The 17,500-nt window shown below is 45.9% G+C and overlaps 1 protein-coding gene across 2 annotated transcripts in view; it reads left to right on the top strand.

The window, feature by feature from the left end:
* LOC134465894 (thyroid hormone receptor alpha-like) overlaps positions 1–6,071 on the top strand; it is a 127,489-nt gene extending 121,418 nt beyond the window's left edge. Inside the window, exons 9-10 of one of the 2 annotated variants that reach the window (XM_063219795.1) lie at positions 292–550; positions 3,355–6,071. In XM_063219795.1, the coding sequence (XP_063075865.1) occupies positions 292–550; positions 3,355–3,605 (510 nt within the window). In that variant the 3' untranslated portion in view covers positions 3,606–6,071. The remainder of the gene's footprint in view (positions 1–291; positions 551–3,354) is intronic. The other variant, XM_063219787.1, reaches the window with a different exon arrangement.
* The last annotated feature ends 11,429 nt before the right edge of the window (positions 6,072–17,500 follow it).

The following is a 17,500-nucleotide window of genomic DNA, read 5'->3' as shown; positions in this document are numbered from 1 at the left end:
GCGCGTGGGTGGGCGGGTGTCTGTCTGTGCTTGTACCTTTTTTTAATAATTTATATCATAACAACATCATATGTGTGTGTGTGTGTGCGCGTGCGTGTGTGTGTGTGTGTGTGTGTGTGTGTGTGTGTGTGTGTGTGTGTGTGTGTGTGTGGATGTGTGTGTGCGTGTGTGTTGTTTTCTAGCTGCCATGTGAAGATCAGATCATCTTGCTAAAGGGCTGCTTCATGGAGATCATGTCGCTGTGTGTGTGTGTGTATCTCGTAACGTATGTGTGTGTGTGTGTGTTTCTAGCTGCCTTGTGAAGACCAGATCATCCTGCTGAAGGGCTGCTGTATGGAGATCATGTCGCTGCGGGCGGCGGTGCGCTACGACCCCGAGAGCGAGACGCTGACGCTGAGCGGCGAGATGGCCGTCAAGCGGGAGCAGCTGAAGAACGGAGGCCTGGGCGTGGTGTCGGACGCCATCTTTGACCTGGGCAAGAGCCTGGCGCAGTTCAACCTGGACGACTCGGAGGTGGCCCTGCTACAGGCCGTGCTGCTCATGAGCTCAGGTGAGAGAGGGCACATTTAGGAAAGTATTCATGGGCATGAATGGGTCCATAGTGGAGAGCAAGGGTGCGGGATGGAGACTCGTACATAGGCTGTCCTGTGAGAAGTGTTGCTGATGTTATTTACTGCTCTTGAGCTCAGGTAAAGAGGAGAAATGGGCAGTAGTGGGCACAGGTGAAGCATTAATGGGCACAGGTGAAGCATTAATGGGCACAGGTGATGGGTCAGGGGGCAGCTAACGCCAGAGTGGGCAGTTACTGGGCAGTAGACGTGGCTGTGCTCTACAGGCAATTACTGCTCATGAGCTCAGGTAAGAGGGTATGACTGGACATTAATGAGCGCAAATGGGCATTAATGGGTGTTAATGGACACAGGTGAAGCAGTAGAGTGGTTACTGGGCAGCTAAAGCCAAAGCGGGCAGTAGAGTGGCACTGCTACAGGCCCTTACTGGTCATGAGCTCATGCGGGATTAATGGGCTCGGGTGAAAACAGTATCAGGTGGGCTCATCTGACACACATAGACTGAATGTAACCATGGAAGGATGCCTTGGTCACGCTAGCTGCACCATGCATGGATGGTCGGCCACTGTGTTCTAATGACCACGGTGATGTAGCTAGTTGTAAAATAGCAAGGGAGACAGGAAGGGCAAAAAGCAGCAATGCCTTGGTCATACTATCTGCATCACGCATGGGTGACAAAGATTGTTGTACTGACCTGACCACTGATACTAAGTGGCGTTGATCTAAAATAGTGTTTCTCAAATGGGGGCATTAGTCGCTATTGGGGGCATTAGTCTATTTTATTCTTTAATACTAAGGGTGGCGTTGGCAGGCTTATGATGAAGCCAACGGTTGAGTCCAGGGAGCGTTTGTTCAAAAAAGGTTGAGAACCAGTGATCTAAAACAATAAAACTAAAATTAACATAAAATGATGGCATAGGTTAAGGCAAGTTAAGTCTAAAATCCCAATGTTTGACATTATTTTACAGGAAGCAAGGATTTAAACGAGCGGCATCAGGTAATAAATTCTAGCTAAATAAAAGGAGACGTTACCAGTAAGGCTAAAAATGACTCCCTGGCTACTAAAACAGGACGGAAGACATAAACTGCCACAGTGGGCATCCGGATTAAACAGTCAGTTTAATAAATTAAATTACACTTACTGAGTCCTCAGTGCCGCGTTTGAAGTGCCATGGCTCTTATTATGGTTCCAGTGAGTTATGGAGCTACTTTGAGAGTTTAATGGTTTAAACAAAGTGATGTGCTCTGCCGTCCTCTGTGTCCGGGTCACTTGCGTCACCACATTTCTCCTTGAGCCTCATGCAGTGCAGACAGTGGGCCTGTGGCTGAACCGTTCCCCTCTTCACGGGGTGGGGAGCTGGTTGCGCTGAGGCAGCCATTTTTGGAAGAAGGAGTGAGGAAGTTCAAGACGCCTTTTTGGCGATACTACTCCTAAAGATGTGTCTCGGACCTTTTTGTCTATAGACCCAGGCGGCGCCTCTGCCCCACTCATGAACCTGCTTGTTTTCCCCTCCGATTGCTCCGCCAACTGCCAATCATTACACATATTGATTAGCCACTACATACAGCGGGTGGAGCATACGGAGGGGAAAACAAGCAGTTTCATGGGCAGGCCCAGGGTTGCCGACTGGGTCTATTGTGCCTCCTACAATGTGTCTCACATCACCTCAACACCTACACTGTTAGATGATAAGATGAGCTGCCTCCTCTTGCCGCTGGCCAAGCCCTGGATTGGTCAGCCGTACTTCGTAGACCAGAAACAGGGGGAGAGAGAGAGAAACTATGAAACTATAAAACTCTTCTTAAACTTCCTAAGTGGTGGTTTAGGGGGCCTGAATTTTCTGTCTGGTGGTCAGGGAGTATGAATGTCGACCCCCACCACCCCCCCCCTCTCTCTCTGCTGCCCCTCTATTAACCTGTTTGGTTGGGGCTTTTACAAGTCTCCCTGGCCTGCTTCACTGGGCGGTTTTGAGATATCTCATTAATGTCTTTATACGCTTGTAAGCTGCTGTTTCCAATTTGGTGCAAAAGTGGTCTTTAAAAGAGGCCCTCTGAACGTCTGTCCTGACTGAGGTCTTCCTCTCTCCTCCTCCAAGACCTCTCCTCCTTTTCCTTTTGCCGTGGTCTAGTGGATAGGGAGGGGGCCGTATTAAGATCAGAGGGTTACGGGTTCAAATCCCACCCTTACCTCTCCCCGCACTTCCATGCAGGTGCATGGCTCCTAACCCCACACTGCTCCAGGGGCTGTAACTTATACCCTGTGAATAATTGTAAGTGGCTTTGGATAAAAACATCAGCTATGTGCATAAGCATGCACAGATAGGGACGATGTGGTGCTAAAGCACCTGCCCTTTTGCCCTACTGGACAAAATGTGCCCTTTTGAAACTTTTTTTTTTAAATGTTTTTTAGCACAATGTACTGTGGTCCATGTTGACACAATAATCTATTATTCTTTATTCCCCCACCCTCCATCCAGACCGAACGGGCCTGATGTGCGTGGAGAATATAGAGAATAGCTAGGAGTGCTACTTGCTTAATGGCTAGAGAGGTGGTCTGAAACGGACCTGGCGTGGGTGGAGAAGATCGAGAGTAACCAGGAGCGCTACCTTGCTACATCTCTCTTCATCCCACTCTCCCTCCTCTCCCAACCATACTCTCTTTCTCTCTCCCTCTCTCCCTCCCTCCCTCCTCTCCCAACCATACTCCCTTTCTCTCTCCCTCTCTTTCTCTCTCTCCCTCTCTCCCTCCCTCCATCTAACACTCTATTCCTCTACCTCCTTTCAGACCGTACGGGCCTGACGTCCGTGGAGAAGATCGAGAGCAACCAGGAGCGCTACCTGCTGGCGTTCGAGCACTACATCAACCACCGCAAGCACAACATGGCGCACTTCTGGCCCAAGCTGCTGATGAAGGTGACGGACCTGCGCATGATCGGGGCCTGCCACGCCAGCCGCTTCCTGCACATGAAGGTGGAGTGCCCCACCGAACTCTTCCCGCCGCTCTTCCTCGAGGTCTTCGACTACCAGGACGAATGACGGCCAGCACGCGCCGCCACCAGCCCTGCACAACAGCAGAGGGTGCTGTAGAGGTGGTGCGTTGTGGTGGCGGCGGCGGAGAGGACTGAGAGGAGAGAGGAGATGGAGGGCGGTGTGAGAGGAAGGAAAGAAGGGTGGAAAGAGGGATGATGTTTTTTTTTCTTTGTTTTTTGTGAGTTGGGTTGGGAGGAGAGGATGGAACACACCCCCACCCCCCACCCCGAAAAAAATAGGTCCATCGAGGAACAATGAACAAGAATCAGAAGGGGGGAAGGGTGGTGGGAGTTTTTTGTTTATTTCTTTATTTGTTTCTTTTTTTAAACTCACTCTTCTCTTCCGTTCTCTCTTGTTCCTCTACACCTCTCTTTCCCTCTCTCTCTCTCCATCTTGCCTAGCCAGACTGAGACTGGTGTCCGCCAGGCGAGGTGCCAATGCACCCCCTGAACCCTAAATCCAGCCCCCCTCCTCAACCAGACGTCCAGAGTGCTTGGCACACTCAATGCCACAACTTGGACAACTCTGAAGTGTCACCCTGTCACCCAGACTCTCTCTCTCGAACTCTCGAACTCTGTTGCTCTCTCTATCTTTCTTCTTCTCTCCCACGCTCCATTTCCCCCTCTCTCTTTCTCTCACTCTCTCATTCTGTCTGCACCTTTTCTCTCTCTCTCTCTCTCTCTCTCTCTCTCTCTCTCTCTCTCTCTCTCTCTCTCTCCTAGTCCATGACCCTGCTGGGAAAGCTGATATTTCCTTTAACCAGTGAAGCTAGCATCCGAGAACCTACACCTACCTCCCGACCTTACTACTTACCTCCCAGCCGAACCTAACTCTTAGCTGATTTACAAGGTGCAAAAAAAACAACAGACAAACAAACAGCAACCAACCACACACATCTACACCTCAGCCAGTGGCTCTGTCTATCTGTGAAATCTACTCGTTTTTTTGTTTGTTTTTTTTTCCAACTCAAAACCCACGTGTAGGATGCCACTTGCTAGCGTGCTACAGCTAGCATACTGCAAGATAGTACAGTAGAATCACAGTGCAGTACAGAGCAGTGTAGTACTGAGTACCGTACAGTACAATACAGTACATTGTAGACCAGGGGTGTCAAACGTAAGGCCCGTGGGTCAGATGCGACAAAGGGTCGTCTTGTCGAGTAAGATACACCCCAACCCACACATACCCACTGCAAAGGAGTGTGCTGAAAAGCATGGGCTTGGTGACTCTTACTCTACTAGACAATTCGATTAGACAATTTGGATGCGGCCTGCAAGATGGTGCAATCCGGCCCCACACTTGTAGACCGGTTAAAAACGAAGAGTGTCAAAAATAAGAACTTCAATCTCTAGCCCATTACAAAATTTGCTGCAGTTGTCTGAGATTTCAGGGGTTTAATACTGGAGAACAAATGTCTTTTATCTGGCTGCATTTGCAGTCGATGCTCCTGATATTACCCACACACTGCCACCCGCCTCGAGATAGTGAACTAGCAATGCCATTCCAATTGTGAGCAGAACATTTTCGATATGTTGCAATCACGTCAGTCGTCTGGCCCACTTGAGATAAACCAGGCTGCATGTAGCCCTTGAACTAAGATGCGTTTGACACCCCTGGTACTGCACAGCATAAAGGCCTTATATGAGCCGGTTGTGTGTTCATTTTCCAGTATAGTGTCCAACCTAGTTGTCATTTCAACCTGTTTTTTTGTTTTTGTTTTTTGCACTCTTTTCGATGGACCCTCCTCATCATGATCTGTATAATGTAATCTACCATGTGAGACTGTGTCACAGTATCGTATCATATGATTTGGTATGTGAGCGAGCTGTCCGTTCTGCCTCGCTGACATAGCAGCATATTATATGAGTTATCCCATGCTGTTTTGTCTGCAGACACAGTATGCTATGCCAGCTCTGTACTCAACTGCAGGGTAGTATGCTACGGTATAGTATGATGATGTGAGCTGTCTACCCTGCAGACCTGCCGTTTAACATGTCAGCCATGTAGTATGTACTCTGTAAATCACACAATATAGTATACGAGCTCTCTCTGCTGACAAGCAGACACATCCTGAATAGTATACTACGTAGTATTTGAGGTGACGTGCGTACTCTGCAGACACCTCCTGAATAGTATACTATGTAGTACATGACATGAGGTGCACAGTGCACAGTATACAGTACAGTATAGTATGCGATTGAAGTATTCTGCAGACAGGCAGGCAACACAATACAGTATAGTATAGTATAGTATAGTATAGTATAGTATAGTATAGTGCAGTATAGTATTCTAGTACGTGAGTGGAATAGTCTGCAGAGCGGCAGGCATATCACCACCAATGCAAAGAGCTCATCACTTCCATAATACCTCATCCATGTGCCTCAGCGTGGGCACACCAGTGTGCTTACTACATCTGTATAATGACACACACACACACACACACACACACACACACACACACACACACACACACACACACACACACACACACACACACACACACACACACACACACACACACACGCATTACATACATAGACAACCTCATGCTCATGCTCAACCACATATACTTCCTACACACACACACACACACACAGAGATTATACACATTTCCAGTAGCTGTCCAATTCCTCATACACACAGACACACCCCCCCTGGTTAATGTGCACCACATCAGCAGCTGTAAACATGTAAATGTCCGTATCTACCTTCATCCCAACCATTCTACCTGTAGACATGAAAGATGTACAGCATGTCAGTCACTGACACTCTCACACACACACACACACACACACACACACAAACACACAAGGGGGAGTTTAGTCAGACCATTCTACCTTTAGACAAAGAGGATGTATGCTACACACACACACAAACACACACACACACACACACACACACACACACACACACACACACACACACACACACACACACACACACACACACACACACACACACACACACACACACAAAAACTCCACACCATTCTACCTGTAGACGACACATAGGATGTAGACCACACAACCCAGACCACCTCACCTCACCTCACCTCAGATGGCCTGAGATCACTACCTGACTTCACCTCACCTCACCTCACCTGTCTTCACACCTGTGTCTCCTTCAGGCCCGTGCAGCTCCACTAAAGCCCATCTCTTCCTACCGTACCTATTACTATATATACAGTATGCCAATGACCCGGAACCACTCAGGGCAGCTACCACGCACACACACACACACACACACACACACACACACACACACACACACACACACACACACACACACACACATACAGTCTAACTATCTCTCTCTCTCTCTCTCTCTCTCTCTCTCTCTCTCTCTCTCTCTCTCTCTCTCTCTCTCTCACACACACATACACACTCAAACACTGACACTTCCACACACTGAAAATGTATAACTAAGTCATGGACCTCGTTGCTGCCTCGGCAAAGTCAATTGTTTGGGTGGGAAATTGGATAGATAAAAAAATTGGAAAGTGGAGGAAAAGTCAATAATTGAAAGGCCTGTTTAGATTTGATTTGAAGTGGTGACTGGCAGGGGAGAGATATGAACAGTATAGTCAGGGAACAGTCTGGACAAATGGGAGATAACACACACACACACACACACACACACACACACACACACACACACACACACACACACACACACACACACACACACACACACACACACACACACACACACACACACAACACACAATTGGACACCAGACTGAGAGGGAATGAAGGGCAGAGCTGAATGCCTGAAGGAGCACAGTTTGTGAATTCATTTGCACACACACATACACACACACAGCAACTCATATACATACATACACAGAGACACATACAACCTACACATACACACGAATACACACCACACACACACAAACACAAACACACAACCTCACTCCTCTGGGTCCCCGAGATAAAGTAGGATGATGTTGACATCACTGACCTGACTGAGGGCCCACGCCAACACATTCTACCTCAGATGTTAGTGTCTGCATGGACAACAATGTTACACACACACACACACACACACACACACACACACACACACACACACACACACACACACACACACACACACACACACACAAACACAAACACACACACTACACTCATGTGCCACAAAAACACACACTCATGCAACACTCCCTTTCACAATCCTTGCCAAGTAAGTTCCAAATGACTTGCCTGTACTTTCCTGTAACTGTACACACACACACACACACACACACACACACACACACACACACACACACACACACACACACACACACACACACACACACACACACACACACACACACACACACACACACACACACACACTAATTACTAAAATACACACACTGAGCTATAAGAATACAGTTCAGTGCTGGACAGCACCCTAGTGTGGGTTTATGTCTGTTGGTTTTTGATTTTGTTTTTTTAAATGTGTGTGTTTTAATTTCCACCTGTGACCAACATTCTTCTTGATATCGCTTTTTCAAAAAAAAGAAAGAAAACAAACAGATTACAGACTGTGATAAAACAAACAAACAAAAAAAAACAACCGACAGAGAGCCGGCATCAGGATATTCCTTTAAAACCGTTTACAACAACAGCAGCAGCAACAACGACTACAACAGAAGCCTCTTTTGTCCAGGAGTGGCGTCCAGTCCAGTCCAGTGAGCCAAGCCACACACACACACACACACACACACACACACACACACACACACACACACACACACACACACACACACACACACACACACACACACCAGCCAGCAGCTACTACTACTATTACTACTACTACTACTACACACACACACACACACACCTCCCTGCAACGCCCAGGATGAACTTTGACATTTGACCTTTGACCTTGTCAAGGTGGTGACACGTTCAGCTCCCTCCGATGTGATTGGAGGTCCGAGGCGATGAGACGAGACGAGACAAAACGATGGGCTGTGTTGTTTTTGTTTTGTTTTGTTTTTTTCTTTATTTCTTTTTTTCGTTTGTTTGTTTCATGCGATGACATTCAGATGCTCTCTAGTCATCTTTAAGAAAGAGGGATTTTTTTTTTTTAAATAAGTATGAAAAAAACACGGAGGACATGGAAAATGGATGGATGGAGACAATAGAGAACAAACTGATAGAGGAAGGGAAAAGTAAACGAGTGCGTGTTTGCCCTCGGGGACTCAACCTCACACACACACACACACACACACACACACACACACACAGTGGAGCAACACCCTACACACACCTGCTTGGAATGCAGCAAGCTCCTATACACACACACACACACACACACACACACACACACACACACACACACACACACACACCCTCTTTCACACCAACATGCAAACAGTGGAGTGAACCCTTATACAACCACTAGAGCCCTCCTACACACACCTGGACCTCATCTCACCCATCAGACACACACACACACACGCACACACACCTCACATCTTACACACGCACTGGCTGACCAAAACTAACGTATGCACTTCCAATGTGAGTGTTCAGTCGCTCTTAAGACCCCCCCTTACCTTCCCACCAGCATGGGCAGCCCTTGATGCTGCCCCACCTCCCTCCCCCTTCCTACCACCTCAACCAATCAGGTGGTTGTATCGCTCTAAGGTCCTTGCCACCAACCAATCAGTTGGATGTATTTCTCCAGGGACACTCGCTTCCAAAACCACGGACACAACGCCACTCAATAAGCTCGACCGCTTTGCTGCCACACACCACAGACACAAAAACCAACCAATAAGCTGGATCGCTCGTTGCCACACGGACACAAACGAACCAATAACGTGGCTTGCTTGCTGTCACACGGGACACAAATCACAACCAACCAGGTCGATGTCTTGCACCAGCAACCCGGCCACATGCAACTGGCCTCTCAACTTTGCTCTACTTAACTCTCAAGTCTCTATTTTATTCTACTTTACAGTGCTCTACTCCACTCTCCAAAACACAGGAAACAGCCATTTTGTCATCTCGAAACCACATGCTCGCAGCGTGAGAAGTAAACTTCGTTGACTGCTAACGGTTCTCTTTGTCGCCCCTCTGTATGTCTCTGTTCCCTCGGTCACTTTCCTCTCTGTCCCCAACTGGCACTGTGCCGGAACAACAGTGCATTTGTCATCTGTCTCTGAGCTGTGTCTCCCACCCCCGTGTCCCCTTTGTCAGCTGTGTCCCCTTTGTCAACTGAGAGCTGGAAGACACAGCCTGGGGACACCTCTGCTGTCTCCTGTGTCTGTCACCTGCCTCTGAGCTGTGTCATCCCCTCCCCCCGTGTCCCCTTTGTCAACTCAGACCTGGTGGACACAGCCTGCCGTGGTCACCAACCAGGTGGAACCTTCGTGTTACTTCGTGTCACCTGTCTCTGAGCTGCGTCACCTTTGTCGTCAGATAAACATGGGACAGAGCCATGGGAATATCCTGTCGGAATGTCTGGCTGCCTTCTGGAACGTGTCTGGGCTGCCTGTGATGGTCCAGATGGCGAAAGCTAGGCATCACACACCTGGGGGCGGGACTAACAGGGGACTCTGGACACCGTGAAGGCCTACCCAATCAAATCCAATCCTACCTGTCTCGTTCCCAGGCAACCTATCAATGAATGTACCTACCGAAGCCCTGCCCCGCCCCGCCCCGCCCCGCCCCTTTGTCCTACCCTGTACCCCCCACTCCACCCCAGCCCACCCTGTGTTCTCTGTGCCCACCCTCACCTTAAACAAACTAACGGGCAAACAATCAAGTGCTGATAACAATCCCCCACAGTGCACCTGTGCAGTCGAGCTCACGCCAGGAGATCCTTCCACCAGAGGATACTGCAGTGGGGCCTTTTTCTAATAGTTAAGCCCCTCACACACACACATACACACACACACACACACACACACACACACACACACACACACAAACACAAACACAAACACACACACACACACATGAATTGCAAGACCTTGCCTGTGGATGTGGCTCCCACATCCATGCAAGAGAGGAATGTATCGGAGTGTTCAGCGTGGGGGGTCGGGCTAGGGGCGTACCAGGAACAGACGGACAGTCGGACAACGGAGTCGTTGCAAACGCCCCGCCCACCCCTCGCTGTCATCCCAAGAGAGAGAGAAGCCGACGCCCCTTTGAGGGGCGGGACTTCCACAGATACTCTGACATTTGATGTGAGTGTGTAAAATTGTTTGAACGAAGTCCATGCAGTGCGGACATTGAGTTTTTTGTACACTTCTTCTTCTTCTCTGTTGTCGTTTGTCTTTGTTGATTTCTATTTCATTGAAGCGTATCCTCGGCTGTGATGAAAACAAGCCCCAACTGTGGCAACTGTGACCATTGCTTAGCAACACATGCAAGCCAGCAGTGGGCGTGGTCTACCTTTCGCTGTGCTTGTGTGCGTGCGTGTGCGTGTGTGTGTGTGTGTGCTGGTGATCTTTCCATGACGCTGTCCGTCCGTCCGTCCGATGTATTACTATGAGCCTGTCATTGTCAGTGGAAGTTCGTTGTTTGTTTTTTGAAGACAGAAAGAAAAAAAAAAACGTCAAAAAAAGGAACAAAACATTTAATTCAGAAACCAACTCATACCTCAGTTGAAATCTACATCCATAGGTTAAGCTTTGGAGAAGTTGCTCATACATTCTCTCATTTTCCTGTTTTATTTTGTTTTGTTTTATTTCATTTATTTGATTTTATTTTATATATACAGTATATACGCCAGAAATCGAGTCTGTTTTCAGTGGTGGTGTTTGCACTATAACACACACACACGTTGGTCCTGCGTGCCCATGGCTGTCCTCTGTATGGTGTTGTCTGTGCTGTGTTTGGGTGTTTGTATACGTACAATCGTGCTTCATTCCCACATTGCAAGGCCCGCAAACATGAACATAACCAATTCACTCAACTCTTTTTTTTTGTATTCAGAATGATTCACAAAGTGAAAGTTTTTAAAACACTATGCGTTCCGTTTCATGTGGAACTGAAACCCATATAGCTGAGAGAAGGCATTGGCGGGTCTGACAGAGAACATCAGTTCACTGCAAAAAAAGGAAATCTTAGCCATCTTATTTTTCTAGTTCACGGTTAAAAAAAAACCATCTAGTTTCTCTTAATTTAAGCAAAAATCGCCTAATAAGTAATACCTTTGAACTAGACATTTTAAACTATTTAGCCTTGTTTGTCAATGGAGCAAGTCATTTTTTTCTTGATCCAATTTTTTTCTTGTTGCAAATATCTGCTTGTCTAAAAAGTCTAAAATGTCTAATGTTCAAAATCACATGTAATTGGGTGATGTTTACTTAAATTGATATTGACTAGATGCTTTTTACTTGAAACTAGAGAAGCACAGCCTGACTAGCCAAACCCTATGTACTTCTTTCCATTCATAACTGAAAAAGTAATCTTAGCAAGCTTACTTTTCTTAGCCTGTCAAGCCCGACCCTCTATACTTCTAGCATCACCTAGGAATGAAAAGAAGTAGAGAGGATTGGGCTTGTCAGGCTGAGAAAAGTATGCTTGCTAAGATTATTTTTCAGCTCCAAATGAAAAGAAGTAGATAGGATTGGGCTTGTCACAAGCTGTAATTTTCTAGTTTCAAATAAATAGCATCTTGTCAATATTAACAACAGTAAGCTTGCTAAACATTTTATGATTATATCATTACTTGACATTCGGTAATGGTAAAGACGGCCCTAACATTCATCAACTTTCATGACCGTAAAATGTTTATGACATTGACATCATGTTTATGACTCGTCCATGACTGTGTCATGACAGTTTTCACACTATTATGACACTGTTATGTCAGATATATGATGCCGGCGTCAAGTTAAGTGTTAACCTACAGTGTTTAGTTATATTTGGTAGCAGTCATAGGAAGCACGCTTCTGTTTTGTGAGAAACGAGGCACTCAGCACCACAAGACTCACTCGTCACCCAGACTCTGTTTTCTTTCCACAAAAGAGAGGTCTCTTTTACCAGATTGCATTTAAATCAAAGTGTTGATCAGTGTCAAACAATCATGTTGTGAATGTGTTGATTTACAGTATGGTGTATGCGTGTGTGTTTAACCTTTTGGGTTTCATTGTAACATTACTACTTTTGTAGACCACCAAACCACCAAATTGCAAAGTGTTTGTCCAACAACTGAACAATATAGCAACATAGCAAGTGAAACATTCAAGGTGAACGACCGTTAAAATGATTCACTTACTGTCTCGAGAATTCTCATTAAAATAAAATTAACCTCATAAGGACATTTTTGGTTCAGAAGTTGTGAAACATCTGGGTCACAAAAAGCTTCAGTAAGGTGCAATATCTTAATGGTAATTCATAGAATGTAACAAAAAAGCATTATATCCTGGTTCTATGCTATAACTCATCTTGATGTGGGATATGTATGGACACGTACACAGAAGAACACAAGTCACTGTATTAACCATGTTTCAATGTAAAAGCTTGCACACTCAAGGCGTATCGTCAACACACAAGGCTATCCTCACCTGCTTCCTGCTGGGCTCTGAACATACATACACCTTTTCCCGTCTTGCTTGTGTGCACTTATAAACTGGCACAAGTCGTTTGTTTTGATTTCATACCACTTAACATGGTGACTGATGGATGGATAGGCCTACTCTACACTCCGTAGGGCATGGCCAGAGGTATGTGGGGTCCACCATGACCCATAGCCAGAGGACAGATTTGATTCCTGAAGAGTCCTTCCTAGTGACCAAGCAGCGGGACCTCTCCTTGGTAGCATTTGCAAAGTAAAAACGTACACTACTAAATGAATTAGCTTGGCGAGTTCAACCAGAATTACAGTGAACCCTCCTGACATTTGAGAATCAGATAATGGTTTAAAATACATACACAGTACAATACAATTCGGGTGATTCCAGTGCTGCATTTGGCCATTATTCACTCATTCCAGAATGGTTAGCCAGAGTAGCTTGGCGTTCTAGTCCTCTTGGAGAGCATCAGCCACAGTTGACCCATGGTAAACCAATGAGCAGTGGGTTCCAAAACACCTGACCAATGGGCAGTGAGTTCCAGAACACCTTGGCACAGTGAGATTTTATCACAGACACCTCAACAGATCTTGTTTCCGCTGGTCCTATGACAGGAAAACAAGTCTGTCGTGCAGAGTTGTGTAGCCCGTTATGGGTCTAAATGGCAGATGTGAGATTGTCCTGGGATTTTATATTTAATTTCCTAAAGCGCTAACATGTGATGAACATATGTGATGATGAACTACATCATATATTTTGGCCTTTCCGCTTCTTTCCGCTGTCTGGTGCCAAATGTTTAGATTTTCTTCACCTGAAAATATCTATGCAATTCCAGCTACATAGGCGGGCGGGGGATGGATGAAAAGGGCAATCGTGTCTGCGAGGAGCAGCGTTGTTTTTAGAGTGTCTTAGGGGCATCTGAGTCTCGCTGATCAGAGAAGCGAGACGACCTGATCTGAATGTGTGCGGTTAGTGGCCAGCCTGAGAGATTATGGTGGTGAGTCTGTGTAGAAATGTCTTGAAAAATGACAAGAAGTATTCTTTTAAAAAATTATAATAATAATAAGTAAAATCTGGCTTGTTGCACTGCTCAGACGTGTCCCCCTGAGCTGGGTGAAGGAAGAAGTACAAGAGAGTTGAGGTGGACACACATGGTGGACACTTGTTGTGACAGTTACCCCTCAGTACAATACCCTATACAAAGACAACACCAAGTACCCCCACCCCCCATCTGACGCATGCGTTATTATTTGTCATGTTCTTTATTCAGTGTGTATGCTTGTTTGCACCTGTAAGTGTTTCGCGCTCCAGCTCCTCTAGATACGCTACAGTCACAGTGGGTGTTAAAAAAATGTCAGTGACTTTAAAAAAGACAAGAAAAGATGCTGCAGCCTCACAGCAGCGCCCCCCCCTCAAAGTTGTATACATTAGATGTACTTTTACAGATGCAATCTGTAGAATTTTACATGGTTTGAACTTTGTAATAGCCTATCCTACTACTAGTGTTGTAATTACACCTGTCAGAGTACTTCTACTTTAGAGGTGCCATTATCATCAACATCTTCGTCCCTCACCTGTACACAATGCCGAAACTATGCATCGCACTTTTACCCCCATCCCCCTCCTCAGCCAAAGCTATGACATGGTGGCAGACAGACATATAGACGTCTGACTCATGGACCGACTCTTGCCATGTCTCGCCCAGGTCTGGGCCTATAATAGTGATCAGATATGCACCCCCCCCACTGATGCGAAAGGCAGAGTGAAACGCACCTAAAGCTATGACGGAGCCCGCGCAGATAACACTTATTGATGCATCCGTGTTTTTTACCCATCGAGGAGAGGAGAGCGATGAGATGGTTAAGAGAAAAAGGAGCCTAGGGGGTTTAAAAAGCCGAAGGATGACTCAGGTATATAAGACCATGACTTTTTTTCATTTTAATAAATGACTATCGTCTAGACGACAACTGGTTCACTCATTCTTTTGTTCTGTGTCTGTGTTCTTGTGTGTTGTTGCTGTGTGTGTGTGTGTCGTTGTGTTCCACATTGCCCTGCTGGCTGGCACATTCATGACTGCAGACATCCTCATGTGTTCTGTGCTGTTGTGCAGAGTACCTACATACACGCCCTCATCATCAAGCCAAGAGATGCACATTTGTATTTTGGCCTGTCTGTGTTTGCTGCCTCTTCAATTATCACATGTACATGTCTCTCACGCACCACTTTAAAAAAAAAATAAGAACAGGTGTGAAAGCATCACAGAGTGGCCGAGTGATGGCCCTTTGCTATATGCCTACATCTACTGGGGCCATGGCCAGATAAGATGGCCCTGGTCCCCAAGGCTGATTTGAATGTATGGCTTTATAATATATGCTCTTTTCCACTGCCGGTTTTCTGGTAGGCCTACAGCGCGACTCGGCTGCCACTTTTTGCTTTTCGATTGGGCATGACAAAGCTCAATCGTAAGGCAAAAAGTGGTGGCCGAGTCGTCCTGTGTCGAGCTGTAGGCCTACCAGAAAAAAACGGCAGTGGAAAAGAGGCATAAGTACTGAACACAATTCTTCAGCATTTATACCCTCTGAATGGGGGCAAATACCTCATTTTCAATACTACAATGGAACACAGCACCTGTGCAGGCCCATCTCAACGAAGTGGTATACTTTGGGAAATGTGTGCATGTTGGCCTAGGGTATGTCAAAAGCTAGCCCATTCACATAGGCCTACAGATGAGAAGCCTACTTTCAGAATAACTGGGCCTGGTTAAAGCAGTCAATGGCCCTGCACACACACACACACACACACAGCTTCATTATGCAGTATTTATACTCCCCTCATTCCACAAACACACAGTTTCCTCTGCCTATGCGTTTCTTCCGCTCTTCTCTGCTATACCAGTCTAGTCTACACACCGTATATATGCTGAAGTCTTCTGGCAGGTGCTCTCACCAGAAATAAACTACCCATGGACAACACATGCTCTCTCTCTCTCTCTCTCTCTCTCTCTCTCTCTCTCTCTCTCTCTCTCTCTCTCTCTCTCTCTCTCTCTCTCTCTCTCCTTCCAGTCTTCACACTATATGTGAATTACATTTCACATATGTAGACACACAGATAATCACACACACATGCTCTCTATCTAGTAGACCAGTCTACATACTTTATGCCGAAGCCTCGTAAAGACAGGTGCTCACACCAGTAATAAACTAGTGTCTGTCAGACACAGTCTCTTTTTCTCTCTCTCTCTCTCTCTCTCTCTCTCTCTCTCTCTCTCTCTCTCTTTCTCCGTGTACACACCTTATGCTGAAGTCTGTTGCTAACGACAGGTGCTATAAAGAGAGACTTAACATGCTCTCTCTCTCTCTCTCTCTCTCTCTCTCTCTCTCTCTCTCTCTCTCTCTCTCTCTCTCTCTCTCTCTCTCTCTCTCTCTCTCTCTCTCTCTCTCTCTCTCTCTCTCTCTCTCTCTCTCTCTCTCACACACACACACACACACACACACACACACACACACACACTTGTTTTTGTCCTTTGTGACTCTTTTCTAATTAAATAATATCTACAGTAATGGCCTCCAAAATAATCCCTAACCCTAACCTTCCAATAAAGAAATGTTTTTGTACTTTCAGTTGTACCAGTTACAGCAAAATGACCTCGAAAAACACTGTTGAAACTGTGGGGACCGCAATATTTGGTCCTTAAAAAGGTCCCTTTGTCAGATTTTTGTGTCCTAATGGGAACTTTTGGAGCCCACATAGGTACATAAACAGGTGCATGCATACATACACACACACACACACACACACCCCTTGGGATATACTGTGACGTGTTGTTCCATCGCCATAAGGCAACAGTGGCCTCCCCACCTTCAAATTCTCTCTTCGCGTTGCTGTGAAACTGCTCACCGTATTGCACACCAACAGTGCAACAGTATAAGCTTCTCATTCTTACTCTCAAAGGAAGATATTTTTGTCGTATTGTTGCTTGGTCTATTTTATTATTATATTTATGTAATAAATATGATGCTATAATGGTACCAGAATATTTGTCTTTTTCTGTGGATTCCAAGGTTGTCTTGATGTTGTATTTGTGGAGGTAGGTGGTGAACATGACTAACCTGTCTGTACATACAGAGATAATGAATAAGCGTGTCATTATAGGTTTTTGCTTTCGGTTTTTAAAATTCTGTCTTATCTTATGATGGCAGAAAAGAGAGGGTTACATTTTGTTATTCTGTTATTTCAATTCGGTTACAGTTATGTGATTATATCATTAATTTGTTTTGCGTAATGACATTTCCAGGCCAGTGAGGTCGGCAGATAACGGATTAATCTGTTTAAATTTTATTAATCTACAACAGATGACAAATCATGATGTTGTCAC

Source organism: Engraulis encrasicolus, chromosome 2 (genome assembly GCF_034702125.1).
Source record: "Engraulis encrasicolus isolate BLACKSEA-1 chromosome 2, IST_EnEncr_1.0, whole genome shotgun sequence".
In the NCBI taxonomy this organism is placed as follows: Eukaryota; Metazoa; Chordata; class Actinopteri; order Clupeiformes; family Engraulidae; genus Engraulis; species Engraulis encrasicolus.
Note: the sequence above shows the minus strand (reverse complement) of the source record. Positions and strands in the feature narration are given on the sequence as shown.